At 36.0% G+C, this 22,265-nt stretch overlaps 1 protein-coding gene across 4 annotated transcripts in view; it reads left to right on the top strand.

The window, feature by feature from the left end:
* LOC128555474 (guanylate-binding protein 2-like) overlaps positions 1-20,151 on the top strand; it is a 57,930-nt gene extending 37,779 nt beyond the window's left edge. For all 4 annotated transcript variants that reach the window (XM_053537795.1, XM_053537802.1, XM_053537780.1 and 1 more), the window contains 2 exons: positions 17,049-17,139; positions 17,858-20,151. In XM_053537795.1, the coding sequence (XP_053393770.1) occupies positions 17,049-17,139; positions 17,858-18,480 (714 nt within the window). In that variant the 3' untranslated portion in view covers positions 18,481-20,151. The remainder of the gene's footprint in view (positions 1-17,048; positions 17,140-17,857) is intronic.
* Positions 20,152-22,265: the final 2,114 nt, after the last annotated feature.

The raw sequence follows: 22,265 nt of genomic DNA, 5'->3' as shown, positions 1-22,265 counted from the left end.
CCACGGTAAGTTTGAAAATATGCTCAAGTTTTTAAATGTGACTTAGAAAAATTGGTAAACAATACAAAAGGAATAATTGTAATTGGTATCGTAATAAACCTGTGAAAAGCTACACGAGAAACTTTATTTCAAGGCATCAATTTACTGACTCAATTGTTTTGTTAATAAAAATAAAAAATAAAGTTAAAAATCAACAAATTTTATTATTGTGTGCTTTGGTTTAACTTTGAAATATACATTGTTTGAACCTTCACCAAAGATCAGAAGTGGTTCAGGTCTTAAAGTAAAAGTAAGTATTTCTTTAAACTAGATGAATTAAACTTGATTATAAGAAGTTTTATTATGTCAAAAGCCCCTTTTTGTCCTAAATAATTGCAGCTAAATTATGTCAAAAGCTTACGCTTGTACCAACTTGTTTTAGCTTGATGATGCCGAAAGTGTAGCTCTGTACTAGGCTATTGTAGCTGTCATATGTCGAAAGCTTAATTGTACTAGATTATTATAGCTTGATTATGTCAAAAAATAATTTTCAGTCTCTTCAGGCTTTCTTTTTTGATGACAGAACACTAGTCTCACATAAGAGGTTGATAGATGTCAAACCAGCAAAGGTCGAATAGAGGCCTTAAGCAGTTTTAACAAAAGTAATTACATTTAATTTGACATTATTTACAGCTCGCCAGTTGGGAAAAAGAAAATTCCAGACAAACCGGCGACTATACCACCGTACGTCTTTTACACTTAATACTTAACAAATATGAAACAAATATCAATTGTTATCAAGTCATTAATTAGTACCTTTAACGTATTGTACTGTTATCCATAGTTGAACATATAAAGGTTTCAGTTTTAGGTTTATCAGCAATAATAAGTGTTTGTATTAATATACTCGACTGATTTTCATTAACTCGACTAGTTGAATAATGATGCGAGCTGTTCTACTCACCAGGCTCTGGCATGCAAGACGACAATTCTGAAGCCACTATATTTATATGATTAACCAACCTACTGGCATAATCAAGTTAGATAGGACAACACTTGTTTCATTTCATGCATGTAATAGACCTTTTTCGACTATGATAATTAGATTTTTTTGAAGTTGTTTTTCCTATAAACTTCACAGAAGGGTTATTGTGACAATCAACACCGAAATCATAACCGTATTGATGGAGGTTTGGACGACAATTCAAATTACTTTTCCTTAGCCGTTTGGATTCGAAACTTTTTGTGTTAAAAGGTGTTGTCGTGAGAATGCTGACCCCAATGCATTAACATCTTGGAATATTTAACATTGTCGATTCTCGTATAAAATTTTATCAAACAAACGAACAGCTTCTTCCACCAAATCCAAGTTTACTTTAAGACATCTGAAAAAGGAAATCCAATAATTGCATTGTAAGTATAGCTTTGTTCCAGCAGACAAGGCGGCCAACAATATTATCATCATTTAACGCCTACGTTATATTAATGTTTTACAAAACGAACTAAATACCACTAAATACCACTAAAGCTTATACACTGAGTCCTTCTAATGAAAAATATTTGGTCACTAATTACATCACTGAAGTCTCTATCTTTTGTGTGTTCGGGTTTAAGGTATTTTTCAATAATAATCTAGTCATATAAACGACGGTGTTTACTTGTAGCAGTGAGCACAATGCCGAACATTATACGAGTAGTGCTGCCTCACTGGAGTATCACGCCGTAGACACTCGGCATGATACCCCACCCAGTCACATTATACTGACACCGGGCTGACCAGTCCTTGCACTATCCTCTTAATGCTGAGCGCCAAGCGAGGAAACTACTAGTACCATTTTTACGTATGACGCAGTCGAGGATCGAACCCACGACCTCCCGCACTCTAACTTAAAAGTTCATATAGATGATAAACAAATCAAACTTCCAACCAGTTCTGGATTCCTAAATTGAATAAACAACCATATAAAGCTAGTTTCATCATTCATTCCAGCTCCTATACCACTACAAATATTTCAAAGCTATTAAAGCAGCATGCCTTCAGATTTGGCTAAAACTAATCTTTCTTTCAAGTTGAAGTTTTGCTCATATTATAAACATTAGAATATGAATTTTTGTCCGCGTCAGGAATCGAACCCCGGACCGCCGCGACAATAAAGACATTTTCCCGTCGTCGTAACCAATAGCGCTATAGCTGAAGATGTGAATAATGACATCAAAATATAGGTTTTTATAATCGAGACAGTTTACCTGGAGTAAAAGCGTGACAAACGCTTTTCGATTTTCATAATAAAAAGTAGTGAAAAAACAAATTCTCATGTGTTTCTGTAACATAAAGTTTGTCAGTACTTAAGTTTTAAAGCCTTCTTAAGAAATATAGTATTTATTTCAAGATATCTAAAAATATTTTTTTTTTGTTGTCGAACGATCTGGAGGCATGCCGCTTTAGCATACTGCCTTACTGTACGACAACTCTGGTTAACACATTTTGGCCGATAAAAACCTGGGATAAGTTTAAAATCAGTAATTACAAGGTATCTTCAATCAGTATATACGAGTTTTCTACTCTGTATACAGCTTTACAACATAATTCAATAAATGACAAACTAACTGCCCAAATGCAAAATACTTTTGACAGGGAAAATGCTACATTATCTCCCTTTATTATACAAAAGAAGGCTAGTCCGGAGCATTACTCGAAAACTATTCATTGAAACAACACAAATTAAATAGAGGTAAAATAACACTTATTGCTATGTCCCTTGCTTTAATCATCTCCCTTTATTCAATGTTCTTCTTTTCATTATCTCCTAATACTTTATTTCCCATGTTGGTACAAGCACATGCATCGGGAGGAGCTTCGTTCGGTTTTACCGATTCCTTATTGTGTTTTATATGCCATGCCTTTTTGTTTCTGTTGCGTGTGTTAGAGATTCACATAGCGGGGACTGCTTCTGTTTACACTTTCCCTTGACTTTGGAACATAGTGGGTGTAAGAGTGAGGTTGGCGATTTTTGGGACGTGGCATTCCTTGTTTGATATTTATCTTTGTTTTTCTCCTTGGGTCGTAGAATCCTTTGTGTGAGGAAGCTTTGAGATTGCTTGCAGAAGATTGGTGGTTCAAACAAGAGGCTTGCCTGTGCCTGAAACATTGCATTACGGAGCGCTTGGGGTCTTCCTCCAAACATATGCTGCAAATTATGAATGGCGCTAAATATGTAGATTTTATAAAGAAACGAAAGGGATATGACTAAGTATTGAAATCATTTAGCCGTTAAAGCCGTACGATAGACGTCATTAGATTTGCGACATTTTTATGAAGTTTCAATGAATCCAACCAACTATGTAGTATCAGTCCGTCAAAGAGTTATTACATCGCAGAAAATCTGAATGTAACTTGTCAATGATATACTCAAGTAGACTTATAACAATGGCTGTTGTGAAGTTTCTGGACGGAAGATTGCACAAGAATCTCTACACAGGCTTTATGATCGTCAAGCCAAAACGAAAAATAAAAAAACATTCATGCATGAAAGCGGTAATATTTTCATAATAAGAATAGCTACTGGCCCTTCTTATGAAATTTCTATCAAATCCAACCAATAACATAGAATAGATATAGTCTCGCTAAATTGTAATTAGAAATGACTTTTAAAATGCCGTTATTTCGAAAAATGTCACATGCCAATGACAAATCCGAACAGACGTTTTGGAATTGAAGCAGGGACAAGCCTCTCTACATATAGTTTATATATATTAATGAAATGATCATAACTAATGAAAAACTCATTCAGTCGTAACTATCTTTATAAGCAGACTTAGTACTGATCATACGTTTGAGATTTCATCCCAAAAGCATGAGATGGAGTATCCAACAGGGAAAGCCACGTTCCAAAAACGCAGCCTCACCAAAGGTACACACGCACACGCACACACACACGCACACACACACACGCACACACGCATATTTAAGGGACCATAATTCCGCAAAAGTAATCTAGTCTTCATGCTAATTGTGTACCTGAAATGAAATCTGGCCAGGGACTTTTTAGAAGCGCGTGCACGTTAATTCCCTGGATACCAGCCGAAGTTAAATAACTCTTGGTGGTATAATTTGCATTTTTTATTTGACGTTTTACCTTTTTATTTAACATATTTACAGGAAACCAGATTTTACGACAAAAGGAATCACACGACCAGTGTCAAAGGAGACAACGCTGTACGTATTTCCAATTTAGTAAATAGATATAAAAGGGGCACTCTTATCTTCAATCAATGACATCAACAGTTGCTGACTTATAATCAGAGCAAGGTTATAAATCACTTTGGTAGATATTGATCCCATGTTGTTTTCTCTTTTCTCCTCATTTTCCATTGGTAAATGGAATGGGTGAATACATCTTGTAGCTACTCTTTGTTTGTATGTAGTGTTTTATGTAAGGTTGCTTTATAAAATGTGCTTTATGCTACATAGATTCATTTTCCGCTTTCCAGATGTGAAAGCGGTATGCAATACATGATAAGGTCTACAACATTTTAAACTTTTACCTTAGGCCTGACAATCCAATATTTCATTCACCTATGATTCTGGTATCAACTGTTAATGGAAAAGCGACATGCGACCAGTCAACCTTAACCAAACTGAGAGAAATAGAGAAACTACTGAACATAGTTTCTGTAGTTGGAACACTGAGAACTGGAAAGTCATTTATTTTGAATAAACTGGCCGGACACGGTTCAGGTATATACAATATCATTGTTTTTGCACATACTTGCATACTTGTATGTATATCGTATACACGTGTAATATCTTCTGTTGTAGATTTTTGCCGTTGTTACTTTTATTATCCCCCGCCGATGAAATCGGAAGGTGTGTGTGGGGGGGGGGGCGACGGGGGGTATTGAAATGGCGCTGTCTGTCTGTCCGTCCGTATGTCCGTCCGTCCACAGCCATTTCTCAGTAACTGGCAGGTAGAATTTCATGAAACTTGAAATGAACATGAACCAATATACTGCGATAATCCCCGTCAATTATTGTTTTGATTGGTCAATTTCCGGTCACCCCGGCTGCCCGCCCCCATCTCCCTCCCCCCACCCCCACAAAAAAAAGCATTCATTTTCTGTTAAAATGATTTTGACTAATGAAATTATTTGCTTCTTAGTAACATCCTTAACTTTCTGTTAGAAATATTTTTTTTACCATTCCTCACCTCAAGCCCTTTCGGCGGGGGATACCAATCCATCGAATTTGCTTGTTGAATAAGTTATTCAGATATAGCATTACGAAGAACGCAATAACTGCTTTGTTCGAGAATGTTCCTTTATTTCCTAATGTTATTTCCTTTACAATGTAAAACATATATGTGCTGTAATTATCCTTAATACATTGTATTAGTGTATGTTTTCTTCAGCCGATGCCAATTCTTGGTTCGAGACGGGTCACACAACGACAGCTGTGACAAAAGGTATCTGGGTAATGTGTCGTCCACATCCAACACAGGAAGACCAAGTTCTTGTTTTACTAGATACAGAAGGGATTGATGATCCTGATAAGGTATGTTAGTATAGTAAGTAATAAAGTAATCATCTTAAATGGTCACTAGGTAATTGATGCTACAAAGCAATTATACTAAAATGTTATCAGGTATTTCAGGTAAAACAGCAGTCATGCTCAAAGATTATAGAAATATATGTATCTTACATGCATGTATACATACTTTGGTAAACGAATATGTGTGATGGGATGGAATGTATTTTAAATGAAATTCATAAACATAAGTCAGAGTTCTTTTAACAATACCTTTACTATTTCTCTTCCACATTTCAATGTTTAAGACCCACCACGACCTAGTGACCTCCTTTTTTCCTCCCACATGAACCTCGTGTAGATCAGTCTGGTAATACTGGTAAAATACAGCTATTCTTCATGATGACAGGTGGCAATTTAGGCCCTCCCTGAATTAATGTGTTTTTACAACTTTGTCTGCAAACTTATTCAGTCATTTTCTTTTCAGTACAGTTTTACAATCTGACTAAAGTACATCTCCTATTACGCTATGCATATGATCTGAAAACGACCTATGCATAGCCTCGTTCTGACGACCCTTTCGCTAGCCAATCAGAGCTTAACTTACAATATCTTGCAAATCTACCTGTAGCCTCGACTTTTGATATTTACAATTCTTACGTCATAATATGTCAGACAGCCGGTTAGCTCAGTCGGCAGGCCACTTACTTTGTAAGCGAGGGTCCCGGGTTCGAAGCCTGGAATGACTGCACATTTTTCTTACTCTTTGACATTGGAACAAGTCATCTGAAAGGTTAAAATAAAAATAGCAATACTGGAAATCCAAAATATACAGAAGACGAATGTGAATTGGTCGTTCTCAGATCTTCGTTTAGAAGATCACGTATAGTAGTCGCAACTTGACCGCGATGGTTGACCTTAGGCTGATTATTCATATCGGTTATTTTATTATAGAAATCAAGGGTGCTTAGGGTAGCCGTGTATATTTATATGGAATTAGTTTGTATACAGTGCAGTATCAAAGTATATATACTTACATTTGATCAGTTAAAACTTTCCAATACACTAATTCATATTTACACAAATTTATATTTCCTTTTTCTCGTGCAGCTCGTGTTTAACGTACACTCCTTTTCAATAATAGGTTTTGCCTCATTATGTATTATAATGCAAAGGTCAACCATCGGGGTCAAGTTGCGTCCACTATACTTTAGTCAGATTGTACAGTTTTATAAACATAGAATAATAGCTTTCTTACACTGTAGAAACAAAGTGAGGTCTAAACTCACCTTAATACTTCAGTAATGTGCATACTACTACACCAAATTAACAATATATTTAGACATTAAATACATTGTATTGGCCTTATATATAGTAGACGCAACTTGACCCCGATGGTTGACCTCTGCATTATGATACATAATGAGGCACAACTTATTATTGAAAAGGAGTGTACATAAAACACGAGCTGCACGAGAAAATAGGAAATATTAATTTGTGTAAATATAAATAAGTGTATTGGAAAGTTTTAAATGATCAAATGTAAGTTTATATACTTTGATACTGCACTGTAAACAAACTAATTCCATATAAATATACACGGCTACCCTAAGTACCCTTGATTTCTACAATGAAATAATCGATATGAATAATCCGCCTAAGGTCAACCATTGCGGTCAAGTTGCGACTACTATATGTCACTATCATTTTGTAACTAGATACTTGTAATTTCACATTTTCTTCATGCAAAGCATGTATGCAAAGCATGTATAATTACCATCATGAAAATATATTTATTTTGTGGTGCGTCTTCAACATATGGTCAGATGTGCGGCCTATTACATGGTTTCACATGACTAACTTTAATGAGATTAAAGTCCCACCACTACATTTATTTATCAGTGGTTAAGCATTAGTCTTTGAAATATCGAATATGGTGGACCGTAGGTTCGAATCGAGGAGAGTGTTGTTATTGGTGTTTTTTTTTCTCTCTTTCAGGGTATCCACCATAATCCTTCATTTCTCAATATTATTGAATTAATTTCTGTTTAAAGGGGACCAAGCATCAGCTCTGTGTAAACACATTGTACTATGAATGCATAGCCACGAAAACACTCGGAAATTTCGTGCAGGTTAAATGCCTCTCCGGTATATTGCCAGTATTAGTGTAGCCAACATGTCCGAGGCGTCCACATATTTTTTGCAAAGAGAAACACTTCAGTATAAGCATGATGCTTAATGCATACTGCAAAATAGTCTGAAGGTTATTTCAAGCATAATCATTTTTACATATTTAAGTTCGTTATTGTATATCGTAGTGCTGTATTACTGCATTTGGAATATTTTCAATTGTCTTTGAAAAAAATGTAATTAAAACATAGATAAAAAGCAAGGATTAAAAAAAAAGTATAAATCACGGTGGGACTCGAACCAACGCGACAATTTAAATATAAAAAAATCGCACATGTAAAGCTAACGCTCTACGACCGGTACTAATCTTCTACTTCAAAGTAAGCGTTTCAGTTAGCAGTATAATATAAAAGCGTTTATTTAGATTAATGATAATTATCGATTACCCTCCTGACTTGGACTCGTCCAAATAGTCACTCCGAAGTTATCAGACACGGACTTATGTCGCGTGAAATAAGTTTACTTACCATCTTGGAAATACAAAACATTACAGTTATTTTGTATTTCCATGATGTTGACTATACATGATTATGAATGATTCTTGCATAAAACCTTTGTTTTTTTGCCGATTTCGGGCATACACAAACGGGGAAAAAAACGTGTACAAACAAGGAGATTCTCGTGAGTACGCGCTGTTGGTGAACGTTTTGAATATGCTGTTGCGGGTCCAACGTAAGCAAATTACGGATCCCAAATCAATTTTGGCCGAAGTCGAAAGGTCCGAGATTTATGAAAATCTTTTCATCTGCATTTTTATTAAGAATATCACTTTTCAACCTAACTTTACTTTAAATTGTAATAAGCGCTACCTCTCTGGATACGCGACTGCATTGACGTTCCTTATTATTGAATTATTACGCGTATTTTACACGCCGCGATTTAATCCCTGAAAATGATAGGCAAACAACATTTACAAAAATACAATTTCGTTTTCCAAATAATTTGAGTCGAGAAAGTTGACATGCTAACTTTAAATCTTACACTAAAACTTTAAAAAAATGTTTTTGTCTACTTAACACATCTATGCAGTCTACTGATGTAGTGATGGTGTGTAATGTAAAGCATAAACATGACGAAGCGTAAAGGTTGAACGATTTTTCCATAGTTAATGAACATTTGATGAACAGAAGGTATTTATTATATATTTTTCAATTTATATGTAGATCTCACCAACCATGTTTGAGTTTAATCCAATCTAAGTTGATTATATTGATGTTGGAAAAATTCAAATTTTTGTGTTTATCAAACTTTGATCGCGATGGGGTGGAGTGCAAAGCAAAATTTTCTAGTTATAGGCCTACAGATTTCATTTTTAACGACATGAAGAATATAGGTATCGATACCAGTTTCTATTAAACGATAATGTTTACATTTAAAAAGCGTAAGGGACAGACTATTAATTTAAACCAAGCAGAATTGTGTTCTGTCGGCACCTCACCTGCACATTGTGTAAAGACAGGATGCCGTGTATGCCCTTTTCTCATAATTCCGAGCCTCTAAAGCTAAAGTTCCTACCGATATATCGGAAAAAGGGGAGTCATGCTTATTTTACATATATTTAATATTAAAGAAATTACCACAGCAAGAATGTCCGCTCGACATGTATAAGATATGCACTGTTTATGTATGCCCTGGAAATGCATAAATAAAATATGTGTCCATAACAACCTGAAACGGCCGACTTCGATCGGCTAATGTTAGCTGAATAGTCTTGTTTTTTTTCGATATTTCCGGCAATTTAGTTGTGTTTTATGCAAGAATAGCGATAACACACGTTTGTTTCGTGAAACAACATCTGTAGAATCCCTTGGGCTATGTTGGTGCACGAGCCCTACGGGCTCGTGCACCAACCAATCCCTTGGGATTCTGCAGATGTTGTTACACAAAAAAACGTGCGTTAACCTTACATTTGCATGTAGAAATTTGAAAAATCAAGTATCACATTACAATTTGACAGTGACATATATAAGGCTAAGACGATGTGTTTAATGTCTAAATACAATTTAAAATTACTGTAGAAGTTTGCACAGTACTTGATGTATTAAGACGAGTTTACACTACACGTTTTACCTACAGTGTAAGACGGGTATTATTCTATGTTTTAAAGCTATACTGCAAACAGATTGACTGAATAATTTTGCAGATGGAATTGTGAAAATACCTTAATTCAGGAGGAGCAGAGCTTGTCCACCCGTCATGTTGTAGGATAGCTGCATTAAATAAGTAAAATCAGAATGATTTGCACGAAGTTCACGTGGGAGAATGAAGTAGGTCACTAGTTTGTGAAAGGTCTTTAAAACGACAACGCGACGTCGTTTCCTGATCATAATCGTTTAAAAATTGTGCCAGATCGTCATTATTGTCAAGCTCATTGATAAATATCATTCTTTCTTCTGGCGCTGACAGTTTTTTATTTACTAAATGAAATGCCGATATTTGATTTGTACTTCTATAATGAATATATGAGCTTTGCATTAGCATCTGTTATATTGAATTCACAACATTATGGTGGCTGATTTCTGCCATCTCGTTCTGGCGTGTTGGCGCGTTTGCAGGGCGCCAAAACGCCAGGACGCCAGGACGACAATTATACGCGTTAAGACGACAAACAAGGCATTTGTCGTTCTGGCGGGGGGCCAACACGCTAAATTGGGAAGTTGTCGTCATGGCGTTCTGGCGTCTTAGCGCGTTTGCAGGGCGCCAAGACGCCAACACGCCAGCACGACAATTATATGCGCCAAGACGACAAAATCCATATTTGTCGTTTTGGCGCGTTCACTTGTCGTCTTGGCTTGCTTCCCCGCCAACGCGTCAACACGCCAAGACTACAAATGAACGCGCCAAAACGACAAATATGGATTTTGTCATCTGGGCGCGTATAATTTGTCGTCCTGGCGTGTTGGCGTCCTGCAAACGCGCCAAGACGCCAGAACGCCATGACGACAACTTCCCAGTTTAGCGTGTTGGCGCCCCCGCCAGAACGACAAATGCCTTGTTTGTCGTCTTGGCGCATATAATTGTCGTCCTGGCGTCCTGGCGTTTTGGCGCCCTGCAAACGCGCCAACGAGATGGCAGAAATCTGCCACCATACAACGTTATCAATACTATCAATGTATATCTAGGTCGATATAGAAGACGACAAAAACCTGTTTGTACTTGCGACGCTTTTATCCAGCACAATGGTTTACAATACAAGGGAGAAATTGGACAGAACTGTCTTTGAAAAATTTAAGTATCCTTTGTCTTTGTAATTACAACGTGAATGGATGCAACGGCTAAGAATTCGATATCTTCTTGTATCTGCACGCCTCCTGATTTTAACGTTTTAGTTTATTACAAATCATTCCCTAAAATAACCATGTTTCTACATCCATGTTTACTTTCCATAATGCAACAAGGCTGATACATATTCATGACTCTTTGCATGTATAATACCTACATCCACATTCCACTGCGTATTCCACTGCGTAGTATGAATATAAACTAGATTTTATTTTTATGGATTTTTTCAAAATCTTAAACACCAATTAGAGCCGGCACTAGAATAATACGGATGTTCAGTCTGAACAGGGTATTAGTGTCAAGTGATAGAAACGATAGTAATTCTTATGTAATTCTGAAGGTTTGTTTCTTTTGGATGTTTTTCAACAGTGTTTTAGCTATGTAACGGTGGACACAACTTATCCAGTTTTCTTGGTTTCTATAGTAACACGTTTGACTGAAGTAACTGATAACTATACGGGAATCGACGAGTTGGAGGTAGTGCTTTCAAACTCAGTACCTTTTATCAAATCGTTACGGTGCATAATGCTTCGCCGAGGACTCACAGCATTGTGAGTCAGTATAATGTAATGATGGAAAGTTAACCTAACCAGTGTTCTTGGATTCTGTACAAGTATCTATATGTTCTGCGCAAGAAACTTGCAACTTAACGCGAATCAGCAGTAGAGATCGAGTGATTTCAAACTCAATATTTTTTTTTTCGTTGCATTATACCTCGCCGAGGACTCAGCTATATGGTCAATAGGTCTGCGCTCTCCTATTGTGCTAAGCCAATAGGATGAGTTTCTATCAAATATTTTACTGTTTTAATTTAAGTTGTAAGCTATATTATAGAAGACTCTTTACTAGATGGTAAATTTTGATAAGGCCATGAGTCATTTTTCAACATTCAAATTTTGTCTCCAGTTTTCAACATCTAACAAATCAAATTTTCCTCTCCCTTCTTCATATGCATTTCGTTTGTACATATTTTGCTAGGATATTGTTGCATAACATAACAACCTAGTAAATATAAAAAACTGTGTTTGAAATTGTTTTGTTCAGTAGAATGAAATAACGTAAACATTTTTATTGTTTTAATTTATTGTTGATAGTAGAGGCACCAGAACTCTATCTAAGACATAAGAACGGTTCCTTTCTATTGGTCAAATTGGTTAGGGGATGTGGGGAGAGCTCCGTGGCCGAGAAGTTAAGATGAACTTGACTTGAAAACACTGGCACCTCATCGATGTGGGTTCGAGCCTCAATCGGGGCGTTAAATTCTTCATCCAGCTGGTTTACGGAAGGTCGGTGCCCGCTGGTGATGAAATAACGCATTGAGGGGCACCTGGGGTCTTCCTCCACCATCAAAGCTGGAAAGTCGCCATATGACCAAAAATGTGTTGGTGCGACGTTAAACCCAACAAAATAAATAAATTAATTCATCGGAAATTCAAATTATGGCACCGCCATAACTCAAGTGAATTTCGGCAAATTACTATAGAAAAGGAATTTAAATTAAGTACTGAACTACACACCAAAATATAACCCGCCCGCTTAGCTCAGTAGGTAAGAGCGTTGGTCTACGGATCTCGGGGTCGCGAGTTCGATCTTCGGGCGAGGCGTATGTTCTCCGTGACTATTTGATAAACAACATTGTGTCTGAAGTCATTAGTCCTCCACCTCTGATTCATGCGGGGAATTTGGCAGTTACTTGCGGAGAGCAGATTTGTACTGGTACAGAATCCAGGAATACTGGTTAGGTTAACTGCCCGCCATTACATGACAGAAATACTGTTGAAAAACGGCGTTAAACCCAAAACAAACAAACAAACACACCAAAATGTCAATTTTCTTTGACCGCCTACAGATTTTTAAACAGAATCAAGACATCAATAAAGGTGAGCGGCTCAGAAGAAGACGATTCTATCCTTGATTTCTTTTTCCCGAACTTCGTTCTCACACTAAGGGATGTTACTCTTAAAACTAATTATGAGGACGATGATACCTATCTGGAAGATAAGTTAAAGCTTAAAGGACGCAAAAAGGACGAAAATATCAGAGAAGATTTCTTAAAAGAATATAATCTTCCAAGAGTTCTCGTCCGAAGATATTTCAAAAACAGAAAATGCTTCCGGTTCAGGAAACCAGTAAAGACTGATCTTTTGGAAAAATTGATGACACTACCAGAGAATACATTGAAGCCAGAATTTCAGGAAACACTGAACAAGTTCCGAAAGTACATATTTTCTTGTGAGCCAAAGTTACTGAAATCAGGAAAAGCAATAAATGGCAGGAGTAAGTACAGCTTATACGTGATCAGTTTTTAGCTCACCTGAGCACAAAGTGCTCGGGGTGAGCTATTGTGATCGCTCACCGTCCGGCGTCCGTCCGTCCGGCTTCCGTCCATACTTTCCTTTAAACAACATCTCCTCCTAAACCAACGAAACTTCACAGGGATGTTTCTTGGATGGTCTTCTTAAAAATTGTTCAAAGAATTGAATTCCATGCAGAACTCTGGTTGCCATGGCAACCAAAAGGAAAAACTAGGAGCCTTAGAGCTTAGATAATTGGTGTGAAGCATTGCCTAGTGGACCTCTACCAAATTTGTTCAAATCATGACCCCGGGGTCAAAATTGACCCCGCCCCAGGGGTCACTTGATTTTACATAGAAAAATCTTAAAAAATCTTCTTCTCAAAAACCAGAAGCCCTAGACCTTAGATATTTGACATGTAGCATTGCCTAGTAGATCTCTACTAACGTTGTTCAAACCATGACCCCGGAGTCAAAATTGACCCCGCCCCAGGGGTCACTTGATTTTACATATGAAATTTTTTTAAAAAAAATCTAAAAATAAACCAGAAGGCATAGAGCTTAGATGTTTCACATGTAGCATTGTCTAGTGGACCTCTACCAAATTTGTTCAAATCATGACCCTCTGGGGTCAAAATTGACCCCGCCCCAGCGGTCACTTGATTTTACATAGGAAAATCTTAAAAAATCTTCTTCTCAGAAAGCAAAAGCCCTAGAGCTTAGATATTTGCGTGTAGCATTGCCTAGTGGATTTCTACTAAAGTTGTTCAAATCATGACCTCGGGGTTAAAACTGACCCCACCCTCGGGGTCACTTGATTTTACATATGAAAATCTTAAAAAAATCGTAAAATAGACCGAAAGGCCTAGAGCTTGGATATTTCACATGTAGCATTGCCTAGTGGATCTCTACAACATTTATTCAAATCATGACCCCAGCGTCAAAATTGACTCCGCCCCAGAGGTCACTTGATTTTACATAGGAAAATCTTCAAAATTTTCCTTAAAATAAACCAAAAGGCCTAGATCTTAGATATTTCAGATGTAGGCATTGCCTAGTGGACTTCTACAAAATTTCTTCAAATCATGACCCCGGGGTCAAATTGACTCGGTCCCATGGGGTTACTTTATTGTACGTAGAAAAATCTTCAAAATTTTCTAAAAATAAACCAGAAGGCTTGGAGCTTTGATATTTGACATGTAGCATTGCCTAGTGGACCTCTACAAAACTTGTTCAAATCTTGACCCCTGCCCTCCCCCCACCCCCCGGGTCAAATTGACCCAGCCCCAGGGGTTACTTGATTGTACATAGGAAAATCTTCATAAATTTGCTTAAAATAAACCAGAAGGCCTAGATCTTAGATATTCAATATGTAACATTGCCTATTAGACTTCTACAAACTTTGTTCAAATCAGGACCCCGGGGTAAAACTGACCCGCCCCAGGGGTTACTTGATTGTTCATCGGAAAATTTTCCAAAAATTTCTAAAAATCATCAGTTTGACATTTGAAACATGTAGCTGATATTACTCTGGTGAGCGATCCAGGGTCATCATGACCCTCTTGTTAACAATAATGGATTCACAATTCACTTGTATCAAGTGTTGTTTCAAGCATCCAAACCTAATATAAACTTAAATGTCGTAAAATGGTGAACTTCAAAAATGTTATGTTGCAGATGTCGGTTCATTGATAATCATCACATCCAAACTTTATAGAAGTTTTTTAAAGACATATCTTTAATGTTCCGAATTGATTTATGTTGTAGTCGCGTTTTGTTCATAAATATTCTTACTGTTTAAAACTGCGCTATGGTTTCTATTTTTTCATTAATGTGTTAAGTATTTAAAGAAGCTTTTTGTTATTAACATGGCATATATTGTTGTATTTACAGTGTTGAGTTCCTTATTGCTTAATTATGTCCATTCCATACAAATTGGAGAGTCTCCGTGTTTGACAAGCGCAATGATATCGATGTCGGCAGTGGAAAATACACATGTAGTCCAGAAAGCATCGGAAGTTTATAAACGTGAAATGCAAAGACGTCTAGCTTCCCATTTACCGAGCGAAAAAGGTCTTGCTAACCACCACAAGGACAGTATGAAAGCTGCTCTTGAAGTTTTGAAGTCTGGACTAATTATTGACGATGAACAAATTTATGAAGAACAGGCAATGGTAAATAAAATTCGTAAGACTTTGAGAAGTTTATGATAATAAACGTTATAAGATAATGAAGCTTTAGTAGTTAAAGTTTGATGTTGTCATCGTGCAGTATGGATATAAGATATCGATACGAATGTGAAGTTGTCCTTTTCTTCCTGTGAGAAAATATATCCTATATACTCTTCGCTTGTTATACCACAATAAACGTCTTGTTTTGACCAACAATAACTTTATACTTCTCAATTAATTTCAATTGATATTTTTAGATTTGCTTCAAAAACCAGTTTGAAAAATTCAAGTATATTGTCAAGGAAGATTTAAAAGCAAAATGTTTGCATACACTTGGGAGGCTGGATACAACAAAAATACAAGTGAAGATAAAAAATCGCAAATACTGTACACCAACAGGGTACGATGATTATATGAAAGATATAGACTTGTTGATCTAGCAGTTCAATAGAGAAACAGGTTACATGGGATCTGTGGTAAGCTATATCTCTGAAGTTCCGTTTAGCATTTAATGCATTGAAGCAAGTTTCTGTTCGGCTCTGTTTTAAAGATTTATCGTACGTTTCAATAAGTTGGTTAATACCTGCTTTTGAGTTTTGTCTTTTGGCAGTTTCCGATATTCCATTCTGTTTGGTTCAGCCCATTAATTTCTTGTTGAGGGAAATCCCTTTATTTTTAACGGGGACCATACGCTGCTTTTCATGGAATTTAACTCTGGGTTGAATGTACTGTTCATTGTCTTCTGCTGTATGAACACATCTGTGGTTGTCTCAAAACTATATTTTGTACTTGCAATATGTGGAAATCTTGAGCTCTGCTTAACCTAGGGCTAGAGAGCGTGAACGGTAGCATGATTTTCTTCTACCGTTCATGAACAGGCTTAAGCAAACCGAGCCTGCAACATTATCATATTTGTCTCGCTGGGCGACCTATGGAGCTTCCACTTCTTCTATTTATTTCAATGTATAGAATAATGTAAGTATATTATTCGTACTTGAAATGTAGGGATAACGCATGTTTTTTCGTGTTATAACGTCTGTAGAATCCCGAGGGATTGGTTGGTGCCCGAGCCCATAGGGCGAGGGTACCAACGTATCCCGAGGGATTCTGCAGATGTTATAACACGAAATGAACATGCGCTAACGCTATTCTAGCATAAAACGCGGAAAAAATACTAATAAATGAATACATCCTACCTCAACGTTATTAAATTTCCATGAAATGCGCGGGAATGTCTGAGCTGTTTTTACGTTGACGTCATTTCGTTTTGAACTATCCGTTTTCGGGCCGAATGACGTTTACGCTTTGCCACGGAACTCACATGTATAAAAAGGTGTTATAATAGCACGTGAGCGCGAGAATCTCTCTGTTAACACACGTTTTCTCTCCTGTTAAAACACCCCGAAATGTGGCAATAACAGCAGTTTTATGCTAGAATGTCTAATCATAAGAAATGACATAATCTCCCAATTAAATTACTTAAATTGCAATTGGGAAGGCTTCTCGGTCGTTTTGAAGCAAACGAATGACTCCAAGCAAATCACAACAGAGTTTGATTTTGATTAAATGTACATTTATTGAACAGATTCATATTTTTATTTTTTTAAAGGCGAGAATCGTTCTTCAAGAGTTTCTTGATAAAAAGGTAGAAGAAGAGGAAATTGTGTACAATATGGTTCTACAGGCACTGGATGGGCAAGGTAAGAGTTTTTATGTCTGTCATAAGATATCAGAATATTCATCAAATTAAAGGCTATATAGAAATCTGAACACAGGCAAATGTACATTGTTTCATTTATGTGAAATAAAGACACAAGTTTTCCAATATTTTTTTCGTTGGACCTTATATTTATTGTATTGAACGCATGCTAATGCATTATTTCTGGTCAATATTACGTTATAAAAGTTATGAACAAAATGTGCCACTATACATAAATTTCGGAATTGTGCTATTTTATCTATGTGATCTGATGCAATATTTAGTAATAAATGCCACAGGTTATTTCACAAAATACGAATGAAAATTTAGTCATACTACACTAATAATAAACCAAATGTGTTGGAATAATTCAAAATGATTTTAAATATATATCCATTTCAAGTTTTATGCATGTTTCGATATTGAGTTTATTTTTAATTTATTTCATTTAAAAGAGTAGTAGTACACTATATTATATATTTCTTATATAGAACCTTAAATATACATGAATCTAGATCTCTCTCCGTACATATGGCTTAACATGCTGTAATAGGGTCTCTCTTACTCGTCCATCTGAGCCCTCTTGTCAAAAATAAAAAAAATCATGTGTGTTTTAGATGTATGCCTATTAAAGAAGTAGAATAGCTTTATTGTAAAACAAACATTCAAATGATTTCTTTAAGACAAGTCACTGAATGAATTCATTTACTTATTTGCAGAAAGGCCAGCAAGGAGAAAGATCAAGCGCCTGAGTTTGTTCAGAGAAGAAGATGTTAACATTCTAAAGGAGGAAGAAGAAGTTGAAGTAGCAATTAGAGCTGATATTGAAATGTTACAAGTCAATGGCTTACAGAGCATTGGTACACAATACCTTGGTATACTTAGGACAAAAATTGAAGAAGTGAACAGAGTGAAGAAAGAGCTCACTCAGAGAAGCTCATACTACCATAAATTATGTAAAGAAACGGCACATTGGAAAGACATTTTTGACAAGGCTACATTTAATTTGTCCCACTATAAGAAGCAGCTAAAACCAGTAATTGAACAAAAAGAAACGGATCTGCAAGGCACAACTGATAATGAGCCTTGGGTAGATGTTATAGGACCGCTTTGGAAGAAAGCGCTTGAGAAAGATGAATCTATAGATGGAGATGATGTCACGTCACAATGTCCTTTTGATGGGGAGGATTTCAAACATGCAAAAGAAGAGTCAGCAAGTAGAGACGGTTTAACAGTTCTGCCTGACAGAATTTCGCCGGAGGGAATGTCTGATGACTCAGTTTATCATGACCCTGTTTCTGTTAAAGAACGAAGAAATTCTAATAAATGTAACATCCTATAAAAGCAATTGCTAAAGGGCAACTGTACTTGGCAGTGACGTGCGGATTGAAATTAGAATTAAGATTTTATGGGCTAATGTTTAATTTCCAGAAAAAAACATGATGTGCCCGAATGTGGCTAATGGAAAATTACCAGAACGGTTGTTGGTATATGCTTATACATGTACTTTGCAACTACATGAACAAACATTTATAAATATTCAACAGATCATTCAACATGTTATAATGGACGCAACTTGACCCCGATGGTTGACCTTTGCATTATACACAATAAGGCACAACCTATTGTTGAAAAGGAGTGTACGTAAAGTACGAGCTGCACGGGAAAAAGGAAACATAAATTTGTGTCAGTACAAATTAGTGTACTGTAAAGTTTTAACATCAATTGTAAGTATATATACTTTGATACTGCACTGTATACAACATAATTGCGTATAAATATACACGACTACCCTAAGCACCCTTGATTTCTATAGTGAAATACTCAATATGCATAATCACCCTAAGGTCAACCATCGCGGTCAAGTTGCGACTACTATACACAGATGGACAGAATGGACTCTTTGATTAGACGAGAGGCCGTCCTATACGTAAACAGAACCTGTTTTACAGCTGTGTAACGTCTGAAGTATTTTGAATTACAGCTGTAAGAGACCTGTACCTGGACATTATGGCCAGAAATACTTTTGAAATCAAAGGTGTAAAACATGCAGGTCTAAAAATACAGCTGTAAAAGTACTGTTGAAAGTTACAGCTGTAAAAAGGTCATAATAGAGAGAAATAGTGTACGGTCAGGTATCTTTATTGCATTTTGGCGGGATAAAACTGAAATTCACAGAGGCACGACATAATCTAAAATATTGGAATTGTAACCGTATGGAGTAAGTGCAAATGTTTAATTATCTTATATAATTGTAATAGGTTATGTTTTAGTACATATATTAAATATTTACACTATTTTTGAAGCTTATAAGTTAACAAATCATAATGATATGATTTTTATATGTTTTCGTTTCAAAGAAAGTTTATAAACACGATCTGATGCATAGTTTCTACCTGTTATCATACTCTTGAATTTTGAATTTGCTAAACTGTATACATTTTCATATCGTTCTTTATTTACTACATCATTTATTTTCCCATTTTTGTAGTAATTGCTAACATTTTTAGAGAATTACAATTCATTCTCCTAAAACGTTTAGTACCTCATTTTCAACTCCTGTAATATTTCTACAGCTGTAACTTTTAAGCATATTTGCAGTTGTAACTTTTTTCATTTTTACAGCTGTACGTTTTTTTTTTACAGCTGCATCTCATTTGCATAATTTGACCAGTTTTAAAGTCGTTTTTCAGCTGTAAATTGAAATCTACACTTGTAAAATCAATGTGGTTATATAAAATCTACAGGTGTAAATTTGAAATAATCATGAGTATGATTTTGAACAAAAATACAGGTTTTTTACAGCTGTGAAGTTTCGTACAGGTTACTAGAGATCTTCTTAACATGCTTATACTTCGAATTTTCAGAATATGGTGGTTTTTACACCGAATACGATTAAAAATGTAAACAACGGATTCTGTATATGAATCATTGACAATCGATTTTAGTCATAATACTGATTGACAGTAAATGCTAATGACTTCATGTGTTGCATAAAGGTATTTAGTTTGTACCTGTAATTTCTCATCAATTGAAATCCTCTCGAAACTGGTAATAAGGACAAAGTTCGCCAGCTGCTAAAAGGGAAAATATTAAAGATTCAGTGTAAGTAATACTTTACCGATACTACCAGTTATTAAGTTCATACTCTAAGAAAGGTGTCTGAGAAATTTAAGTAGTTTTGGCCGACTAAATTTTTGGCAAAATTAGATTATATTTTTTCTTTACACGACAATTGCCATTAGGTAACAAATGAAACATATGAAAATATGAAATGCTCATAACTACGCTTCTGCTTAAAATATTGTTGATTAATAAATGGACATCTGCCTTCATTTCAAAGCTTTTTAAATTCATGCCTATGACTTGAAAAAATAGGTACTATCTCTGCAATATAGCAATCTTTTACAGCTGCCATGCGGCTCTTTCAGATTGCTGTTGAAACACAACTAAAAATCTGTAAGTGAGTCTGTTCTTGAGAGGTAATGGAAAGTACATTATCCCTCATGCCCCATTAGCACAGAATTAAGCAAAACTCTATTGCAGAGGTATTGAATGGTTGGACTCTATGATTCAAAAGACCAGATAATATAATATGTCCAAAAGCTACAAGATAGTGTAAATGATATTTATCTCCGCTAAGCAAATTGACTATATACAGTATACTTAACTTAAAGATTGTCGTTGTGATAGTTTATAAGTAAATAGATCCTTTTTACGCATAAAATGCAACCATGCGAGATATAAGCAGACTTCTTGAGATGTAATGGAAAGTGCAAGAGCCCTAAGGCCTTCTATAGCTAGCCACGTATTTAGTGGAACTCTACTACACAGGTATTGAATGGACTCCATGGTCCAAAATGACACTGATTCCAAGTACGGGAAGACATTTTACAGCCGCTACACGGCTTGCTGATATGATAGTTAATAAAATCAAGTTGTCTGCCGTCATCGTTGAAAATCGGTCTCACAGATATTTTAAAAGATACTGGTCTTGAATTAAAGAAAAGCGATTATTGTTTGTGCAGAAGTGAAACCGTAGTACATTTTATGAGGACTACAATAGTGTATATATATATATACATATGCCAGACATGCATACATAATACATAGACAATGTAAAACGAACAGACAATGAAGACAAAACAAACAAATATAGCAAACATAGTGGGGCATGGATTGGAATGGTTAGTGGCAAAAACATCACATGACAGCTTAGTCCAGTTACAATTTCTTACTTCCCACAATGTTCATAAGTTACTAGACAATGTAAATACCATTTATTCCCGCTAAACAAATTAACTAAGTAGAGGTTCTTTTAACTAACGTGAGTGATAATATTTCAGAGTACATATCTTAATACTTTTGTTTTCAAGGGAAATAATTGCAAAAACACTCATACTTTCCGAATAGGTATATAACTCTATGATATCTGTATTTTTGTTCCTTAAATGAATATCTAGAAATATTGTAAGATTGGATCATTAAGTCAATTCAATATCTGTGTAGTAGAATAACGCTAAAGCAGGTGTTAGTGGGCGCGAGGAGTGTTGCGCATTCCATTACCTCCCTGAACTAACTAGCCAAACCGAGTATGCTGTTACATTGCTTGGTTACATTCTATGCTTCCAAAGGATCTTCTTCTATCTTTTATTTATTGTCCAAAATTACTAACTATATACAGACTGTTTCAACGTTCATTGAAACTATTTCATATTTGAACTACGCCGTGTTTATGACAAATTCTTGTTCAAAATTAAAAAACTGCGGCAATGTTTCCGTTATCAGCAGTGGGCGATCACGTGATGCATCCACGCTAATTATGAATACCAACGAATCGATAGAAAGATCGTTGTCGTTCGAGATGCCACCTTCTAGAATGGGACCTAAGCGAGGTGACTAGAGTGACTCAAATAAATTTCACTACGTTCAAATCACATTTGAATCCCTTCCTGTCACAGATACCACTACCTTAAAATAAGATAAGGCACTAGTCTGGTTACTGGTTTATATGTGTGATATAATCAATACAAGGCATATGCAGTGGAAATGTCATTTATTTTGTATGACGAAAATATAGAAAATATACACCGGACATATGTCTGCATATAAACAACACACATAGGT

The sequence above is a fragment of the Mercenaria mercenaria genome, chromosome 1, assembly GCF_021730395.1.
Source record: "Mercenaria mercenaria strain notata chromosome 1, MADL_Memer_1, whole genome shotgun sequence".
NCBI classification, from domain to species: Eukaryota; Metazoa; Mollusca; class Bivalvia; order Venerida; family Veneridae; genus Mercenaria; species Mercenaria mercenaria.
This window is presented reverse-complemented; position numbering and strand designations above follow the sequence as displayed.